Source organism: Amblyomma americanum, chromosome 4 (genome assembly GCF_052857255.1).
Source record: "Amblyomma americanum isolate KBUSLIRL-KWMA chromosome 4, ASM5285725v1, whole genome shotgun sequence".
Classification (NCBI taxonomy): Eukaryota; Metazoa; Arthropoda; class Arachnida; order Ixodida; family Ixodidae; genus Amblyomma; species Amblyomma americanum.
The window spans coordinates 40,156,850-40,177,270 of record NC_135500.1 but is presented as its reverse complement, the minus strand read 5'-3'; the positions used below and the strand labels follow the sequence as shown (position 1 = coordinate 40,177,270).

Sequence of the window (20,421 nt, the reverse complement as noted above, 5' to 3'; positions counted from 1 at the left end):
TTGCACGCTTCCCATGTTTGTAATAGCACAATTATGATTGTTCTTATATTTTTGTTGGTCTCTTCAGAGCCTTCGCAATTATATTGAGTCGGAAGAGGATTGAAGACCACCTAGTCTTTGACAAAAATTTGGAAGATGCTCATGCAGTTTCCACGCATTATTTGCCGAACAATACTTTCAGTTCAGGAGAGCAAGCTGCCGGGCTAGTTGGTGATGCATGTTGTAAACTTGGAAGCGCAAAAAACCGGACGACGGACAGAGTAAGGGAACAGCGGAGGCGCTCGTGAACCTGTTTTTTTGTGTTCCCTTACTCTGTCCGTCGTCCGGTTTTTTGCGCTTCCAAGTTTACAATACTTTCAGGGAGAGCTAACACACATCGAGCTTGTAATACATGAATAAAAACGAACTGCTTGTGATACACGATAATAATTTATTTCACTCCATGTTAAGAAGAATGTCACGATGAGATTCCTTGGTTAATGTGCTTCATGCCCAGTGTTCAGCCGTAGAAGCCCCGTCCGTATCCGCCATAGCCTCCGTAGCCACGGCCGAAGCCTCCGTAGCCGCCGTACCCACGACCGTAGCCTCCGTATCCGCGACCGAAGCCTCCACCGAAGCCGCGTCCATATCCACCGTAGCCGAACTGGGCGGCGGCCAGACTGCACAGTGCAGCCAGCACCACGAGGGCGACGAGGAAGGACTTGATGCTCATCATTGCTGTTTGGATGGGTTCTGTGGATGGGAAGGAGAAAGAAAATTAGGGGAGCTCAGACAGGCCTTACGCTACTTCCCGTTGCCGAGCAGAAAAATTGATTTTCAGTTGAGGTCAGGACCTTGTCTTTACATTAAAATGGCGCTTTAGGCCATAGTTGTTCTATTAATTAGTTGGGATCAACGTTCATGTCGTTCAATGCTTTAAAGCTCTCAGCTGAGCTGTTTTTCACTTCAATAATATGCCAGCTATTCACGTGCGTAGCGTCATTGGCGTTCTCAGTTTTCGAACGCTGCATGCACGGATAGAGCAAAAATTTCAGAAAAATACAAAGGCATTGAATAGTGAAAAAAAATATCACCTCGCGGAAACTGCGGTAGCGTGAATGCTCTTTCACAGAAATTGATTTCACGAAAACATGCGGTTATTAGTTAAGCAGGAAAAGGTGCAGTGCCAAATACACAGGACTATAGGAACGGACAGACACAGCGCCTGCGTCTGTCCGCTCCTTTAGTGCTGTGTATTGTGCGCTGTACCTTTCCCTGCGAAATGTACTGACTAGCCCAGACAAGTACCCTTTTGCAATACATTATTAGTCCACACGAAGAAGGTGAGCAGAACGCAGCGCTAGCCTCCTGAGCGTAGTGGCTCAGCGGTGGGGAGGAATACCAAGACGCTGTCAGCGCCTCGTACTCACCTGCGGCTCTGCAAAGCGCTGGAGGCAAAGGAGCTGTGTGCTCTGCTGTAGGGAGCAGGCGCTCTTATATAGCACCCTGCGCGCCCACGTGCCGAAGCGTCCTTCGCCTCTGCCGCTGTGGACAGCGGACGGCAATGCTCCCGGAAAACCCCTTCCGCGTAAGTCCTCGTGTATAACACTCTTTCAAGACCAGATTGTCGTTTCAGTGCCGCCGAAGGGGAGTTCCCACATTAGTAGCGGCCTTCCATTTAATGGCCGTTCGCTGACCTTGAACGCACTCCTTCCATTCTGACTGCCTTTGTTAGCGGCGCCCAACCGTAAGCCATGGATTTCTACGCGTCACCTACCATGTCTGATTTCGCACCTCTGCTCCGAAAACCCGAAGTTTTGTTTACATATTAGTGCCGAGTTGCAATGTCTATATATAGATTGGCGCCTTACGCCTCCCGTTCTTTACGCGTGCTTTTCTTAGTTACTTCGTTTTTATCCTTGTGACGTTGACCAGTTCTGTTTAATCGGGACTACGTAGTGTTATTATTTTCCTGTTTTCCCCCCTTTTCCTCCCCCCTTTTGGCCTGTAGATTCTTCCATGCGCCTAAATTAATATGAGTTGTTAGTCAGCTCCGTGTCGTGTCTTGTTACTGTGTGGTGCGTCTCGTTGGCTGCTATGTTATGTGCAGTATGAACCAACTAGCTCAGATCCATATTATCCTGCAGAAAATTCTTGTGACTCCTATTTTGTGTTTTTTTTTTGCATAGTGGTGTTAGGTGAACATTATACAAATGCTTCGCAATATGAAGTTGAATTGCGACCTTACTTTTCGTTGTAATCAGGAAAATGCAGTAATCTTGATGCACCTCGTGGGCAATGACATGTTTTGTGCCGATGTAGAGTTTTTGCGCCGATGTAGGAACTGCGCCAATTTAATGATCCCGTGTTTGTTGTTGATGATGTTGTTGGCGGTCCCTTTTGGATCTGGATACCAAAACTACGAAACTGGATCAAATGTTCAAAATGATATCGCTGGAGATCTGCTCGCCACCTTGACATGACTGGTGTTGATCAGCTGTTCAGCAGCGCTATCTGTGTTAGCTGCATCAGTTTCTCTAAGGAAACATTCTTGAAGCATTTAGATTAAGATCTCATCAATGCACATGCACACGTCCATCTGCTACCTTCATTTGCCTGCGAATGCCTGCTATAAACATGATTACTTGCCTGCACATGTTCCCAAGCTACGTTGACTAGGCTTATTTCAATGCTCTGAAATGTGCTTGAAATTCTTTGAAATGTTGTATGGTGGTTGGTCCTGCAATGCCGACGTTGACTCGTTTCTGAATGTCCTGTAGTATCAGTGCCATTGACCTGTTGAGGCAGTAACCACATTTAATTTGAGTCCATTCCCTTACTGGTTGTATTGAATGAACTGATTGTTACTGCATGCATTCACAGATTCCCCGCTTTGCACCGGCGCCAAGTTCAGTTCCAGCCCTCCATGCATGCCTGAAACTGGAGCGTTGCATATTTTCCTCTGCTTTATACAGCCGCGTCACCTTTGTGTAGAGCACGAGATTAATGCGCTGCCCAGCAGACAGTGTGAAACCTCGCCGCATCTGCAAGGTTATAAACAGCTCTCTTGGCAAGATGTCGAGCCACATAGACTTTGAAGCGCTGTGGGAAGACAATTTTGCCCGCAGACTGTCAGGCTACTGAGTAATTCCAGGTTTGGTGGTGTAATGAGCACTCCTCGAGCGCTTTACACAAGGCTGACGGAGGCTGTACTCTGTTTAAAAAGTGTCTATTTTGCATTGTGGGCTGTGGAAAGGCATCTGTGAGGTTACAGATGCTGTAGTGTAAGGAATCATCTTAGTTGTTTTATTTTAAGCAGCTTAATTCAATTTGCATTATGAGCAATCTGCGCCTTGATGTGAGTCGCCGAGCCCTCGCAATGATTTTACACGAGAAAGAGAAGTGCTTTGGCGACCAGAAAGTGTGTGAGCAGGAGGAGTCGGTATGCCTGGCAGTTCATGGGTTAACACAAAACTCTGTGCACAAGCAGTATGATGGCAATTTAAGTGTGTAACAAAGGTATACGATTCAAGCAGTGTTTGACTTAGTTCATTTTATTCTGCGACGTCATAGCTCTCATAATGAAAATTGAATTTTACAAATTCTGCTTGAGATGATAGGGTTTGCTCGTGATAACCAGAAATTATGGTCACCGTATCCTGTTTCCCTGGCTATACGAAGTATTCTTTCCCAGCTTAAGCCACGAGCCACAACGATGTGAGCCCTGCAAATTGGTAGTTGCATTTCCTCTACCAGTAATCTAGTTTTCAGGCTCCAAAATCTCATTATGCTTACATTAATGAGAGCAGCATGTGTAGACGTTTGTGCAACTAGGCACCCACTTTGTTTTCCATTCACAGAGAGATCTGAGAATGTTATGGAGTTGCACAGATTATATCCCTGCTTGTTCTGTACATGTAAACAATGACTGGCCTGAGCAGAACTTCTCCACATTTGTTTTCAATGCTGCATTTTGGCTTGTGCAACTGCAATGTGAGCTCCGGAAAGGCTGCTAAAGGACAAATGTCATTGCGCAGAAATGTCACTGCCCTCTGTCACTGCGCAGAAAAAAGTCCGGCCCGTTCGCCAAGTGATGCACGTCTTACTTGCTATGGAGTCACACAGCGCTATTTATATTTTGGCTTTCGTAATGCCCTGAAAAACACGACAAAAATAAATATTATTGCATTGTCATTGTTCTCTGAAATTAAGAACTGTTTTAATTACCACTTATTCTTCCTATTTCATGTGGTTAGAGAGGTCAAAATTTTCTCATGCCCACTTGCATTTGTAATTGACAGCAGTGCAGTAAAATGTGAATTTTAATGCATGCACAATTTAGACACGGACGCTCCTTATACAATGAATAGATAAACGTGTGCCTTTAGCAAGAACTGTTGGTAGGGAGCCAGGGAGGAGGTCTGTTTATATATTAAGTAACAATCAATGTGGATAGGTTGGGAAACACTGCTAGTTCCATTATTTTTCATCTATCTCAGCACTGTAAAACCACAGGAGAGTGCTATTAATAAAAACTATCTAATAAAGTCAAGTACGGAAGCTTAGCTATTTGAAAAATGTGATTACCAAGGTTATATCACGGGTGGTTGTTAGCAGCCTGCACTGCATCCTGGCTTGTTCCAGTGAATGTGCTTTGCCCGACCGAGAATTCGCAATAACAGTCGCGTCGTCGTTATGAAATCGTTGTTGAAAGTTGGGGGCAGATTAAATTTCAGTGCGTTTTAAAGCACAGTACCGATATCAACCGCGTTCAAAATAGGTGATGGATACAAAGCAGAAACAACGTCGTGTGCTGGCTTCGGTCGCGATCACTGCAACCACCGCAATGATCGCGACTAGCTGCACAACGCCAAGTTCATTTCAGCGTTCGAAAAACACGGCGTGCGTAGCGATAAGGTGCATATTTCGCTGCCCTGACAGAAAAGCACTGGAGATCCGATAACAATCACTTTCACTAGGCGCACACTTGTCGGTAGGCTGTGCAACTTATGCACGCAAGGGAAATTCATCGTGAACAGGTGTTACTCGACGCTGTCCGTGGTGATCCTCGCAATAATTGGGAACGCTTACCGCAACCACAAAATGCTCCAAATAAACGCTTCGTGACATCGCAGATCTTGCGTCGGTTTGAAGAGTGTTGGACGACGTATATCGATGATCATATGGCGCTGGTTGCATACATGAAACTGACGCAGTTCAAGCATTCAGAGGCAAGTATCCAGGATCCATCCAGGAGGCTTGCATAGATCATAGACCGTTGGAACAATTTTTTTACAACCCTTTACAACGACATGGAGCAGCTCTGTAGCGGCTGTTTTTTTTTGTGTCGATGGAACTGACGTCATGCCACGTGATCGCACTGCTGGGTGCCGTCTGTCCCAGCGTGCCTACGGGATATGGTTTGGCAATACGCTGTCGGGTATTTCAGCGAACACTTTCAAAAATTTTCAAAAATAGAGTTTTTGGGTTTAAAATATGTTTTTGTGGGCATAGTATTACCAGCGTTTACGCAGACCAGAAAACCGGTGAATAGTATTAAGGTTTAAGCTGGTTAACTATATAAGGGGTAATAATCAGCTTTTGAAGCAGCAGCGTCAGGTGCCTAGTTGCAATTAGAGGTTTGTAGCCGATAGCTATTAATAGTCATTTCAGGTTCTAGAATTTTGAAAACGCGAATATCCTTGGCTCTGTGGCTCGACAAAATTTGGCTGTTTCAACTAGTTTTGTATAATGGAGGGGTTTCTTTGCCTGCATGCTATAGAAAGTGCATATATTTTCGCACAATGCAGGTAAATTTTGTCGAGCCACAGCAATGAGGGTAATGGCGTTTTCGAAATTCTAAAAGTCAGCTGATATGGCTATTACTAACGAGCGGCTATAAATCTTTAATTGCAACTAGGTGCCTAACACTACTAGTAAAGTTACTGATTAAAAATTATTTGAAGAGCTTACTACTTTAAGACGCTTCAACGCTTTTCTGGTGTGGGCCAACACTGGTGTGGGCCAACACTGGTGTGGGCCAACAATACTCTGCCGCAGAATCCATATTTGCACCCGAGAAAGCCTATTTTTAAAAATTTTTGAATGTGTACGCTGGAACACCCGGTATACAGAAGGTCATTTTCTACTTTACCTTCATAGATCCCCAGATGTCCTCACACCTATCCTGGCGCAGCGGTGCAGCAGTTAAGCGATGCGCAAGTGCACTGCGATGGCAGGTGCTCCCGGTGGTGGGCCTTGTGCGGCCCAGGCTGCTCTTCCTGAGCGACCAGTCATTAATTTATCTGCCACCTGGCACAGTGGCCATTTTGTTCATGATCCCAGTACAAACGACAAAAGATCACCAACAGGAAAGGCCTAAAGACTGCGCTGGGAGTTCCACGCCAGGCTTTTTCTAGCAAGGTATTAGAAGAAGCCCGTTGCCTTCAGTTACGTCTACCTGCCTCAAAAAGCTACTTTTGCAATTAGTTCGTCTTGGAGAGACCTGGACAGGTCAGGTGCTGCTTCGTCGACTACGAGCTTGGACCCAAAGTCACCTCTCTGTAGCTCTTCGCAACTAAGAACTCAGTCTGCACTACAGCGCCTACGAAGAGGGATGCCTGATTAAAAATTTAGCCTCTGTGTTCTCACCTTGCTGAGGAAGCTACGTTTCAAAGGATTTCCAGTTTTCATCGAGTGGCTTCTATCTCACATTGGAGTTGCTAGTAACACGGCGGCAGACATTCTGGCTCAAGAAGCCCGGTCTTATCCAAATTTTTTGGCTGTCCGAAAGGATGAGAACTTCTCTAGACAGCCAGTGGTGCAACACTTTTATGAACTTCGGCCACTTTTACACCTCCCTTGCGCAACGCGAGGCTGGTCGCGAAATAGAGCCGCTCTCTTGTATCGAGAGCGCACGAACTCTGCCTATACGCAGTATTGGTTGCACAAGGTTCACCGCACCATTTAGCCTACGTGTGTACGCTGCGATATTGTGGCTGATGTGAACCATTTCGTCTTAGTGTACCCATGGTTTTGTGCTGAGCGTGAGACATTCCTGGTAAACATGAGGAGACTGAGCGTTCCCATAGGCGACGTCTCACGTATCGTGTACCCTGAGGGCTCCCGAACTGAGCGACCATTAGTGTCAGAAGTTCTGCTGAAATTTTTACAGGAGACTGGCCTCATGGGCAAGTGGTAGGGACGCAATCGTTTCAATCAGTGAGTAAGGCGCAGCAATTGCCTACATACCTCTGAAAGGCTAATCCCACCTGTACATTTACGCCACCACCATTACGACGTGCATGATTCGGTGGGCAAGTTGTGATGATGCCGCAAGGTCACGTGACCTAGGTGGCCTACCTACCTCTTCGGTTCCTCTCTTGGCATTTGCCAGAGTCATGCTCACGATTTTTCGCTCACAACGCTGACAACGTCGACGCCGGATTTTCTGGCTAACGGGGCCTTTAACGCTATCGCATTAAAAGTATATTTGTAGAACTTATTTCGCTCTAGTTGTGAAGTTAGTACGATAAGACGTTCTGTTGTGCGAGTCATTAGTACTTGAGCAAGTAAAAAGTGAGAGGGCAGCATATACGCAGATATTTTCATTCAATGAAACATGCTGACTTCCACTGCATGCTTTAAAGTTTAGCTGCATTAGTTAGCTTTTTAAGAAAACCAAAATCTTTCAGCTTATTCTAAGATGATCTTACGAACGCCTGGCCAGAAGCGTAATCTTCAATTAAGCAAGTGTTAAACAACATTTAAGACGTATGATTACCCGTGGTTAAATAGTAGAACTCTAAGTAATGTGTGTTTGCCAACTAAGCATTGAAGGCAGCGCAATTCCTAGATTTTCCTTTTGATTAATTTTCGAACATGTTAACAATAGCAATACAGAGGAAGTTTCTGCGCTCCTTCCTTTATGGTTATCCCACTTGGCATAAATAAATATCTGCCAAATGAGCACCTTACTCTTAGCGTTGTAAGGGACAAGCACAATGAATTCGCTACCGCGGTAGTTACATAACGAACTTCTTTGATAACACCAGATTCAGTTTAATCTTCTGTGGCATCGGCAAGCCAGTATCGAAGTGAGTGCAGAATCGGAACAGTTTCGGCGGGACTATAAAAGTGCAAATTATAAATCTCAGAAGAAATGAAAGAACATGCAAAAGTTACAGCGCCAATGCACCCCTGAAGGTCCTCCTCCCCACTAACTGTTGTCGGCCTCCTACCCGGCCTTTCGCCATATTTATTTATTTATTTATTTAAGATACGCTCAGGGTACAGATGTACGTTAGAGAGGGGAGGGGCGGATACAGTTTATACAATGTCAAGGCAAGGTTTAGATAAAATGTATACAAAGTAAAGTTAGTACATGAAGAAAACGAAATAAAACAGAAGAAAAAGAACAACAAGGTACCGAAAGTAAATTCTAAGGCGGCATTGTTGTCAAAAATATATTCAAGGGTTTCCCAGATAACTGGAGCCAGATCTGGTATCTTATGAATAATCATTTCCGCAACGAGGAGTCGAGCCTTCCCGCATTCATAGCACTCCAGTACGCCACACCGTGCCTAATGGACGATTGCCCGCAGCCTGCCACCGCTCTCACAGCTTCCTTCGACGGGTAGTTCACGTGCCTAGTTCGCCACGGGGCTTTCCCTTCAGAGCAGAGCCTTGAGGGGCACGTGTCGAAGGCGTCGACACGCGTGCGGCATCCCAGCCCACCGATAGCGTCGTCAGAAACACTCCACAAAACCGGAGCTGCATGCGAAGATCGATATAGGTGAACATCGGCGACGACCGACCTTCGGCGCTTCGCGCGATTGGCGGTTAGGATGGAGAAGCGTAAGGGTTACGTGCGTGGTTTCCCACTTACGTCCTTGACGAATGCGTTGGAATAAGCTTACTGCAATTTGCTTGTGCGATCCGCAGTCTTTGACCGTACAGGAGTTTTCACATAGCACTGCGATTGATATGAACGTCCACACTTTAGAATGTAAAACCTTTTTTATGTACACCTAATATTTATGTATTTCCCCACTGATCTTCTTTTATATTCTATTCTGCTCATTTTTCTGATACTGAATGTCATGAATGCAACATTGGCTGATTTGTAACGACATGCCTATCTCACTGTTAAAGGCGGTATGGCCGACATCTCAAAAGATGGCCGTGGGTCAGGGCACGCACTTAAGTGCGAGCCTGAAGTTGTGATGTTCGGCCGTATTGAATAGAGCACTGCGCTTTTTTGGGAAATTCATTACCTTTGAGGAGGATACTGTAAAGTTTTCGCTACCGCGGCCGCCATTTTTTTTTGCACGGCATTGTTTGAAGCGCTTGTTTATGCAAGGTGTGTAACTGGGAATGTTGCTCTGCTATAGACTGGAACGGCCTTCCAGAATATTTCATGCAACCTCCTGCCCATACACATTTTCGAACTGCTTAACTGCCACATTTAACAGATATTTTGTACATAAGTTAGTTCATACCTACACGCACTCCTTAAGTAATACCCCCTAACTGGGGGTGTTTAAGTAATAATGTGATGGTCAAGTGATGCTTGAATTAGAGAAAAAAAACTAGCGCCAAAACCATGCAAACCACAAGATAAGGACAAAAACGAGACACAAGCGCATGTGTCTCGTCTTTGTTCTTCTCTTGTGGTTTGCATGGTTTTGGCGCTAGTTTTTTTTCTCTAATTCAAGTATGCACCATCTAGCCCAAAAAGAGAGCTGAAGGTTCGTTTTGCGACTGACGCTTTCGGGGTTTTCTCGTCGCTCCCACGGCCTCAGCCTCCAGACACCTCCCCTCTCGCCACTCGGGGACTCCGGCGTTGCGAGATCCTCTCCAGTGAGAGCGGCTTTGCGTGGCGCAGGGGGACGCGGGGCGCCCTCCTCGAACGGCACAGACGGTCGTAAATAAGTCCGAATGTTTCCGCAAAAGCGGGGAATTGGTCTTAAAGGTCGATGCAAGGAAAACCGTCGTTCTAAAGAACATAACATTCACAACAGTCATAGTTCCGCTCTTCAATTCTGCAGAGAAAATGAATGTTATGTCAAGCTTTTTCAAATTAAAAGGTTCTGACATTTCCATATATGAAGCTCTTTCAAAAAGGGTACGAGACTTACGCACTAAGCGATGGCTCTCTTCGGAACGCGAGAGCGCGGCTGGGGCGAAGGTGTCGCTTTCCTTTGACAAGCTAAAGGTCAATGGCAAGGTTTTCATTTGGGACCAAATACAACAAACCAGCGTCGAAATAACAAGAAGAGCCGATGATGAAAGGCACACCACACCTAGCCAATTTCCACTCCAGGAGCAGCAAGCTCGTGCAGCAGTCATACCTGACCAATCAAAACCAAAACACTAAGAATTCTTTCATTTAATGCTATAAGTATGCAAATAAATTAGGTCACCTCAAGCAGCTAATTTTGGGGCCCATCCTCACATAATAATTATAACGGAATCATGCTCACAAACAGGGGTACGTGATCCCGAAGTTGTCCCATCAACATAAAAATTGCTAAAGAATAACGAGAGGATACGACAGAGAATAACGAGAGGGAGGAGTAGCTATAGCTATTAAAAGCAAGATAAAATATTCACTCCTGGAGGGTATTGAAGGCCACGAAAGTGTATGGCGCAAAATGACATATTCAGGTAAATGTATATAACTGGGAGGCGTGTATGGACCCCAAACGCCCCTCCAGATTATCTTGAAAAGACGTACGACAGACTAATTCGAGATCTAAGTTGATTTTATCGGGGATGTTATTCTGCCAGGGATAAATTGGGCGAACTTTTCACACAACGAAAAAAATGCCCAAAGCGCGGAAGTACTTTTATTTAGTGCATTTGGTTTTTCCTTAGATCAGCTGGTTACCGATAAGAGCCGAGTTCTGTCGTCTTCCGCTTCGCGCAGAAATTGACAATAACGAAAGGCAGGAATGTTTTTTCGCAGTTTAAATATGCCTGCGTAGGCTGGCTGTTCTGCGTATGCACGGCAGTCGGTTGAACTAGTCTAACGCGTCGGTCTATATATATATATATATATAGCAGACAAGTTAAAGGAAATGAGGGGCCCGTTTGACAAATTTATGAAGGGGGCCAACAGTCACCGAAATCAAGGTGCATAGGGGAACTGTAATTTTTTTTAATGTGTTATGCTTATGAGTGGGATAATAATACTTAGAATAATAAATTGCTTAAAGGAAATTACTTATAAAGCAGCAGAAAAAACAACCATGCCGCCGGTGGGATCCGAACCCACGACCTCCGAATATCGCGTCCGGTGCTCTTACCAACTGAGCTACGGCGACGGCTGTCCAATCTGCTGCTCTCGTGGGTATTTATGTTTACTGGGTGTAAGCGAGCCTTGAGAGTGTTCACCAGCGCCACCCTCGACCATAGCGGCGGACGTAGCACGTCCTGTAATACCGCGAGCGTGACGTAGAACGTCATCTAACGGTGCGGGCGGAAACTGTGCGAGAGCCCTCTTATGCTACCTATGGCATCATGACTGCCAGAACCGAGACCCTCGTTAAGCTATTAGCAGACAAGTTAAAGGAAATGAGGGGCCCGTTTGACAAATTTATGAAGGGGGCCAACAGTCACCGAAACCAAGGTGCATAGGGGAACGTTAATTTTTTTTTTAATGTGTTATGTTTATGAGTGGGATAATAATACTTAGATTAATAAATTGCTTAAAGAAAATTACTTATAAAGCAGCAGAAAAAACAACCATGCCGCCGGTGGGATCCCAACCCACGACCTCCGAATATCCCGTCCGGTGCTCTTACCAACTGAGCTACGGCGACGGCTGCCCAATCTGCTGCTCTCGTGGGTATTTATGTTTACTGGGTGTAAGCGAGCCTTGAGAGTGTTCACCAGCGCTGTCGCCGTAGCTCAGTTGGTAAGAGCACCGGACGCGATATTCGGAGGTCGTGGGTTCGGATCCCACCGGCGGCATGGTTGTTTTTTCTCCTGCTTTATAAGTAATTTTCTTTAAGCAATTTATTAATCTAAGTATTATTATCCCACTCATAAGCATAACACATTAAAAAAAAAATTAACGTTCCCCTATGCACCTTGGTTTCGGTGACTGTTGGCCCCCTTCATAAATTTGTCAAACGGGCCCCTCATTTCCTTTAACTTGTCTGCTAATAGCTTAACGAGGGTCTCGGTTCTGGTAGTCTTGATGCCATAGGTAGCATAAGAGGGCTCTCGCACAGTTTCCGCCCGCACCGTTCGATGACGTTCTACGTCACGCTCGCGGTATTACAGGACGTGCTACGTCCGCCGCTATGGTCGAGGGTGGCGCTGGTGAACACTCTCAAGGCTCGCTTACACCCAGTAAACATAAATACCCACGAGAGCAGCAGATTGGACAGCCGTCGCCGTAGCTCAGTTGGTAAGAGCACCGGACGCGATATTCGGAGGTCGTGGGTTCGGATCCCACCGGCGGCATGGCTGTTTTTTCTGCTGCTTTATAAGTAATTTTCGTTAAGCAATTTATTAATCTAAGTATTATTATCCCACTCATAACCATAACACATTAAAAAAAAAATAACGTTCCCCTATGCACCTTGGTTTCGGTGACTGTTGGCCCCCTTCATAAATTTGTCAAACGGGCCCCTCATTTCCTTTAACTTGTCTGCTAATAGCTTAACGAGGGTCTCGGTTCTGGCAGTCTTGATGCCATAGGTAGCATAAGAGGGCTCTCGCACAGTTTCCGCCCGCACCGTTAGATGACGTTCTACGTCACGCTCGCGGTATTACAGGACGTGCTACGTCCGCCGCTATGGTCGAGGGTGGCGCTGGTGAACCCTCTCAAGGCTCGCTTACACCCAGTAAACATAAATACCCACGAGAGCAGCAGATTGGACAGCCGTCGCCGTAGCTCAATTGGTAAGAGCACCAGACGCGATATTCGGAGGTCGTGGGTTCGGATCCCACCGGCGGCATGGTTGTTTTTTCTGCTGCTTTATAAGTAATTTTCTTTAAGCAATTTATTAATCTAAGTATTATTCTCCCACTCATAAGCATAACACATTAAAAAAAAATTAACGTTCCCCATTGCACCTTGGTTTCGGTGACTGTTGGCCCCCTTCATAAATATATATATATATATATATATATATATATATATATATATATATATATATATATATATATTAAAGAAGCCAACAGTCACCGAAACCAAGGTGCATAGGGGAATGTTTTCAATTTTTTTAAATTTCTAATGCTAATCAATTGGTTTAAAGAAAATGACTTATAAACCAGCAGAAAAAACAACCATGCCGCCAGTGGGATCCGAACCCACGACCTCCGAATATCGCGTCCGGTGCTCTTACCAACTGAGCTACTGCGACGGCTGTCCAATCTGCTACTCTCGTGGGCATTTATGTTCTATTTTGTTCTAATATTTATGTTCTAATTGAAAACATTCCCCTATGCACCTTGGTTTCGGTGACTGTTCGCTTCCTTAGTATGTTTGTCAAACGAGCCCCTCATTTCATTTGCATTGCCTGCTAATAGCCTAACAAGGGTCTCGGTTCTGGCAGTCTTGCCGCCATAGGTAGCATAAGAGGGCTCTCGCACAGTTTCCGCCCTCGCCGCCGTTAGATCACGTTCTACGTCACACTCGCGGTAATACAGGACGTGCTACGTCCGCCGCTATGGACGAGGGTGGCGCTGGTGAACACTATCAAGGTTCGCTTGAACCAAATAGAACATAAATGCCCACGAAAGTAGCAGATTGGACAGCCGTCGCCGTAGCTCAGTTGGTAAGAGCACCGGACGCGATATACGGAGGTCGTGGGTTCGGATCCCACTGGCGGCATGGTTGTTTTTTCTGCTGGTTTATAAGTAATTTTTTTTAAACCAATTGATTAGCATTAGAAATTAAAAAAAATGAAAACATTCCCCTATGCACCTTGGTTTCGGTGACTGTTGGCTTCCTTAATATGTTTGTCAAACGAGCCCCTCATTTCATTTGCATTGCATGCTAATATATATATATATATATATATATATATATATATATATATATATATATATATATATATATATATATATATATATATATATATATATATATATATTTCACCGCACTACGATGGCAACGAAGCGCTGAAATGTGCGCAGTTTAGCAGACGATACATGTATTTCCTCACAGCATGTAAGAGCTGCATGTGGGCTAGCAAGCTGTCCATATATGCTAGCCATTGTGCGCGCAGCACGTCTCAACACATCGCAATGCATACGCATAGAAAGCCTACTACCATTTACACTATTTTGGTTGCATTTTGTGCGAAAACACACGATGAAGCATAGCAGTGTAGATGTCACGTTGGTCTTGCGATGAAGCGATACAGTCAGAGGTTTTGCAATGCAAATAAATTAGTGCAAGGAGCGATATTAACAAAGCGCTTGCTGTGAAGCCAGCAAGCAAGGGGAGAAATTTGGAACCGGAAGTAGGGGTATCAGACGACTTTCCCATGATACTCTGCGCTGAATCAGAAAACGCACCTCACCCATTGGACCGTAACGTCATCATTGTCACGCGACAGGTGGTTGTTTCTACAATGCTATTGTAGATGGCGTTACAAGTCTCAATGCGAGATGAGCTGTTTTCTAGTTGCTGCCACAGATGGCGCTGATTTCAGGGTAGTAGCAGACCCCACGAAATCTCGAAACGTGATGAGTAAGAGCTAACGCTCTTAAAATTTTAATCAGCAAATTAGAGCGCATGCAAAAACTAGCCCTAAGGTTTATTTACTCAAAGCATTCACGCCAGACTAGCGCCACCAGTCTATTAATTCAACCAAATTCACAAAGCCTGTCACAGCGAAGAAAAATTCCAAGATTAAAGTTTTTGTTCCATATACTTCACAGCCACTTCAAAATAACAAATTCACTATACTTACACCCTCCTTTCAACCAGTCCTTTAGAACTAACCACCGTAAAACAGTCCCTCAACCAGTCAGCGTTGTAAATATCGACAGGTACTCCGTGTTTCCAGATGCCATATCCTATTGGAATAAATTACCTGAAGATGCGGTAAAGTGTACGCCCGTGAAATTAATTGTTAATTATATTGAAAAAAATTGACTTTTCTGTTTAATTCTCTCCTATTCTTTTTGTGTTTGGGTCACAGAATATCTATGTATTTTTTGTTTTATTCTGCTTGATCACTTTGATGCATTGTAAACACTCCTGCATTGGCCCGAAAAGGGCCTGCAGTATGTTTAAATAAAAAGATAAATAAAGAGGGGTCACGACATGTCCGCGAGCCGTGCGAATTTGGGTGCAAGACTTTGGCGTCATTCCCTTTTTAAGAAGAGCCGCAAGCTTTCAGCTTAAAAATCGAGAAATCAACGCCAATTCGATAACCTTATAGCAGCCGAGAAGCACACCTATATGGTGAAGCACACCTATATGGTGTGCTTCTCCGATTTCAGGATCTTCGATTTCAGGAACTGCCGTCGGTGCCGTTAAGTCACGGTCGGTCGCTGGGCGCGTTGTGGGGGGGTGTTGATACCGTCGATTGCAGCGGCCTTGCCCCCGGAGGTCGTTGTCTTCAGTTTTCGCGGCGGGCCCTTGGCGACCGTCGCTGCGCCATCCGCTTCCGTGAGAAACACAACAACGGCCCCTGGTGGGCTGTGCACGAGGCCAGATAACAGTTGCTATTTAAAGCCGCTTATGAGGTGGCGCGCCTTTCTCTCTTCGGGCATGGCCGGGTCAGCTCGCCGGAAGAGCAGGGTAATGTTTCGACGTAAACGGTTACAGTCTCGTTCGGCATCTGGAAAGCCCGTTCAGCCCGTTCTCGACGACATGTGCTGGTGTAGGTCCCCAGAAAGCGTTGGTGGAACTCGCGCCATGGTGTTTAGGCGTATTCTCAGCTCTCGTACAGGTACGAGCGCCGTCCTCCAGGCTGAAGAAGACGTTTCGAAGTTTGGCGGCGGCGTCCCACTGGTTGAACGAGGCGATCCGATTAAACTGGACAAGCCAGTCTTCGACGTATTCGAGCTGCCTGCCGTGCAATGGCTTGTGCAGTCGCGCGGTCAGTAAATTGTAGTAGTCCGCAGCTTGCATGACAGATCGATGGGGAGGAGGGGGGGGCCGTGGTAAACTCCAAATGCCCGTGCTTCGGAGGCAAGCCTTGGTTTCCCCGGCTAGCACGGTGCACAGAGGTGACTTGCAAATGACAGGAGTCCAGTGTGCGCGGAGGAGTATGGCAGATATGCTGGGGTCATCACCCAGCGCCTCCACCAAAATGTCACAGCAACACTTGACATAAGTGGCAGGTGACCCGCATGTTTCCGGCTCAAAAGTTTGCTTGCACAGTAACTAAATGAGAAAAGTTAGCAGCTGATCAAGAGGAGGAAAAGACGGAGCGGCGGTCATGTGTAGACATTGTCTTTCAAACCAGCTACAAACCATCGCGTCCTGTGTGAAAGCCGTGTGTAGCCACGTTTCGTACCATAAGGTTGTGCTTGTAAAGTTATGTTCAAAATTAAAAATTAGGTTAAAAATGCTGAGCAGAGTGTTGAAATCAACGTGTGTGACAATGAATTAAGTTCGTTTCACCTTTCCATGAAAGAAGATATACCACGACATACACAGCAGCGTGCCAATGTTTAATGATGCAAAAATTGCGTAACACAGCGTGCTAGTGCACACATTCGCATTTAAAGGTACGCAAATCGGCAGCTACTTTTTAGCTTCAAATGCTTCGTTTTCGGGTGACTGGCCTGTTTATAATTAGAACGCGATACCCTATTTATACAGTGCAAGTTCTATTTGTCCCCGGTCACTCTTGAAGTTGCATGCAGATTCAAATAGACCGCGTGAAAACTGCTGAAATCAACAGTAACTTCAGAAGCGAGTCGGCAAATACCGCCAACAGAAGTCTCAACACATAACAAGAGACACAAAACACCTGGAAACACGACAATAGTAAAATAGAGTTCTGTGCTCCAGATTTTCATCAATGTGCAATGCAATGACCCCTCCTCTACTGTTCACACCACATCTTCAAATTTGTGCCTTCAAATTTGGAAGAATTCAAGCTCGTTTTCACTAGCGTACTGTGGTTCAGTGAATGCTAATAAGTCAACTTTTTGATTCAAGAAACTCAAAGCCATCTTGATTTCGAAGCGCTTACTTTTTAGCTTCGAAGAATCACGTGAAAGACTGACATCCTGTCATTTTCGAGAACAAAATGGCTGCGCTGAAGCGAAGTGAAAGATAAGACATCGTAGTAGAGAGGATGCATGTGCCATGCGTCAAATGGAATGATGAAGAAACAAATAAGCATGGCTCTGGAACTGCTGCCGCTGTTTAAAGTATCTTATTAATGCCGGCTTCGCATCAAAACGAAACTGACAATTCACCGCGCTGTTGCTCGCAGAAAGCCTGCCATTATACTGTTACAAGCATTCTCATATTGGTTTTCTGTCGCCCTTGGGCTGCAGAAAATGCTGGAGTTGTACAGAGCACTAGTTACGGAATTCTTGTGGTACAGTACACCCGTACTTTCAAACACGTGCAAGACTAATTTGCGTGCCCTCCAGACAGTCCAGGGACAGGCCCTTCACACATGCCTGGGTCTCCCTCAGAGCGCATCAACACTGGTAAGGAATGTACTCGCCTAAGACAACCCGATTTTGGCGTATATTGGCCTAGACTCCTTGCGAATGCCCATACGCCATATTTCAAAGATTTCAGATCATCACCTTGCGGCTGTGCATTTGCAGAGACCACACTCTGGATTTGAAAAGGTAATAGCAATGCAACAGTCATCCATCCCAAAGCTGTGCTCCCCGGCAGCACGACCTCCCTCTCCACTGTGGTGTCTGCGGCTCCCATGCGAGCGACCTGCTATTCCGGAGATAGCAAAGAAATCAAATTTATCAATGCCAGCCATTAAGCAACTGGCACTGTCCATGTTACACTTTGTATACTGGGATCGTACTCACGTCTACACGGATGGCTCGGTAACCTCCACTGGTTCTTCTCGCGTCGTGGTAGTTACTGCAGGACAGACCAAAATTAACCTATTAATTTCGCATAGCACTACCTCTACTGGAGAACTATAGGCCGCACTTCGTGCGGCGATTAAGAACGTCTCTCAACAATCACCTCAAAAATGGGCAGTTTTCTGTGATTGTAAAGCAGCTGTACAATTTCTTCAGTCTGTCTTGACCCATAGCGGCCATGAGCAACTTGTAGCGGATGTATGACATCTGCACCTCAACGATCCTCAACTCTCGTGCACTCGCGCACGTACACCGAAGCGAACGAACCTCAGCCCCTGTACCAGGCCTCGTTTCTCACCTGCAAGATGCTCACCTCACTGCCAGATGTTCCGCATGTCGAACTAAATGCCATTACTGATGCGACCCTACGGCAAATGTTCACGAACAGAGCTCGACTCCTGCGCAGGTTCTGGCGGCAGTGGATGAATGAGTATTTGAAAGAATCGCAAGCATCAAAGCTTCACCAAAATAAACCCACCCGTAGTCTACAGGCAGGCGATCTTGTGCTGCTTAAACAATCCCTTCAGCCAAGAGAGCTCTGGAAGATGGTACTAATTGACGCGACCTTTCCCGGGCGTGACGGGCGAGTTAGGTCATGCACCTTGCGACTTCCCGGAGCAGCAACCCTGCGTCGTCCGGTTCAACTGCTCTATACGTTAGAGCTTGTGAAGTGAGTGTGGCTATGAAATGCCCGTGCCATTTTGGGCGGGAATGGGTTGTGAGCGATATGTTCCTTAGAACGACGGTTTTCCATGCATCAACCTCTAAGACCAATTTCCCGCTTTTGCTGAAACATTCGGACTTATTTACGACCGTCTGTGCCGTCCGCGGAGGGCGCCCCGCGTCCCCCTGCGCCACGCAAAGGCGCTCTCTCTGGAGAGCATCTCGCAACGCCGGAGTCCCCGAGTGGCGAGAGGGGAGGTGTCTGGAGGCTAAGACCGCGGGAGCGACGAGAAAACCCCGAAAGCATCTATCGCAAAACGAACCTCGTACGCATCGAACCTTTCTGTAAGCGCTCATTCCCCAGTACAAAACTAAGTTGTTCCTTGTTCATCCGTTGGTTATTCTTCAACGATCGTCAAAGTATTCACGACATAACCATGACTGGACGTGGTTTGTTGCTCTTAGGATTACCTATCCTGTGAATGCTTTCAACCGATTTCACTACCATGGCAAGCTTGTCCCTGAAGATTTCTTGCTCAACGTGTTCCTCAAGTGATTTAGCATCCTCCCCCGGTTTCTCAATAACACCGTATATCACTAAATTTTTGCTCCGACGTCGGTTTTCTAAGTTATCCATTTTCGCTGTTATACCTTGAGTGTGTTTGTTCGTGCTTCTGTATAGTCTTTCACTTTCATCAATTCTTTCTGCGCATTTCATCAGCCTACCCAAATTGTTTTCAATTGTTTCAATTCTCAACCTCATATATCGACCGTTTGCTCGACGTGTTTAAAATTGTAACTAGTTCCTTCAAAGTTTTGTTGATTTTTGTTTGTCTTTTCAGAATATTTTTCAGTAGTTCATTGCTAGGATGACCGTCAGAGTCAGAGTCAGAGCTGGGGCCTGGGTTGAGTTCAATGTCACCGGATGTCAGCAGCAACAGCCCAATGACAATATAACAGTCACAAAGCATGCTCAGGAGAAAATGTGAACTTCGTAGCACCATCACGGTTACATCATTATCTCTGAGGAAACAGAGTATTTGCCGCACACCTGTACGACAAAAACGAAGTATTTGAGCATTGGTCTCTAATCGGTGCCACCAAATCCACTAAAGTATCCAGCTGACGGGATCCTGCTTATATTCTCGCGTAGGCGTGGTTCATTTGACATCCCAGCAGCAGCTTGATGATAGCGGCTCCCCGGGCTTGCTTTGATGTGGCGCAGATTACGCGCATATTCTTGGAAAAGCAGCTCTTTTGCCGCCACCCCTGCTAAACTGCCTTCCAACAGGGCATGTGCGTCCGTGCTGGTGGTCAGGCTGGACTGCTACAGATCAAGCTGTACGAGAAAAACGAAGTATTTGGGCATTGCTCTCTGGTCGGTGCCACCAAGTCCACTGAAGTATCCAGCTGACGGGATCCTGGTTATATTCCCGCGTAAGCGTCGTTCAGTTGCCGTCGCAGCAGCGGCTCGGTGATAGGGGCTCTCCGGGCTTGCTTTGATGTAGCGCAGATTACGCGCGTCTTCTTTGAAAAGCAGCTCTTTTGCCCCCACCCCCGATAAACTGCCTTCCAACAGGGCATGTGCGTCTGTGCTGGCGATCAGGCTGGACAGCCACAGAACAACCTGTACGACAAAAACGAAGTATTTGAGCATTGGTTAGTGGTGGGTGCCACCAAGTCCACTGAAGAATACAGCTGACGGGATCCTGGTTGTATCCCCGCGTA

At 46.0% G+C, this 20,421-nt stretch overlaps 1 protein-coding gene and 1 non-coding gene across 2 annotated transcripts; both read right to left on the bottom strand.

Moving 5' to 3' along the window:
• Positions 1–410: 410 nt before the first annotated feature.
• LOC144130083 (uncharacterized) lies at positions 411–1,546 on the bottom strand. The gene is made up of 2 exons (XM_077664106.1): positions 1,410–1,546; positions 411–732 (listed from the first exon to the last, which is right to left on the bottom strand). The coding sequence occupies exon 2, from the start codon at positions 713–715 to the stop codon at positions 500–502; it is 216 nt and encodes a 71-aa protein (XP_077520232.1). The 5' UTR covers positions 716–732; positions 1,410–1,546; the 3' UTR covers positions 411–499.
• Positions 1,547–11,730: 10,184 nt separating this feature from the next.
• Positions 11,731–11,804, bottom strand: TRNAS-GGA (transfer RNA serine (anticodon GGA)). Its single transcript has one exon. It is a non-coding gene; the product is annotated as a tRNA-Ser (tRNA).
• Positions 11,805–20,421: the final 8,617 nt, after the last annotated feature.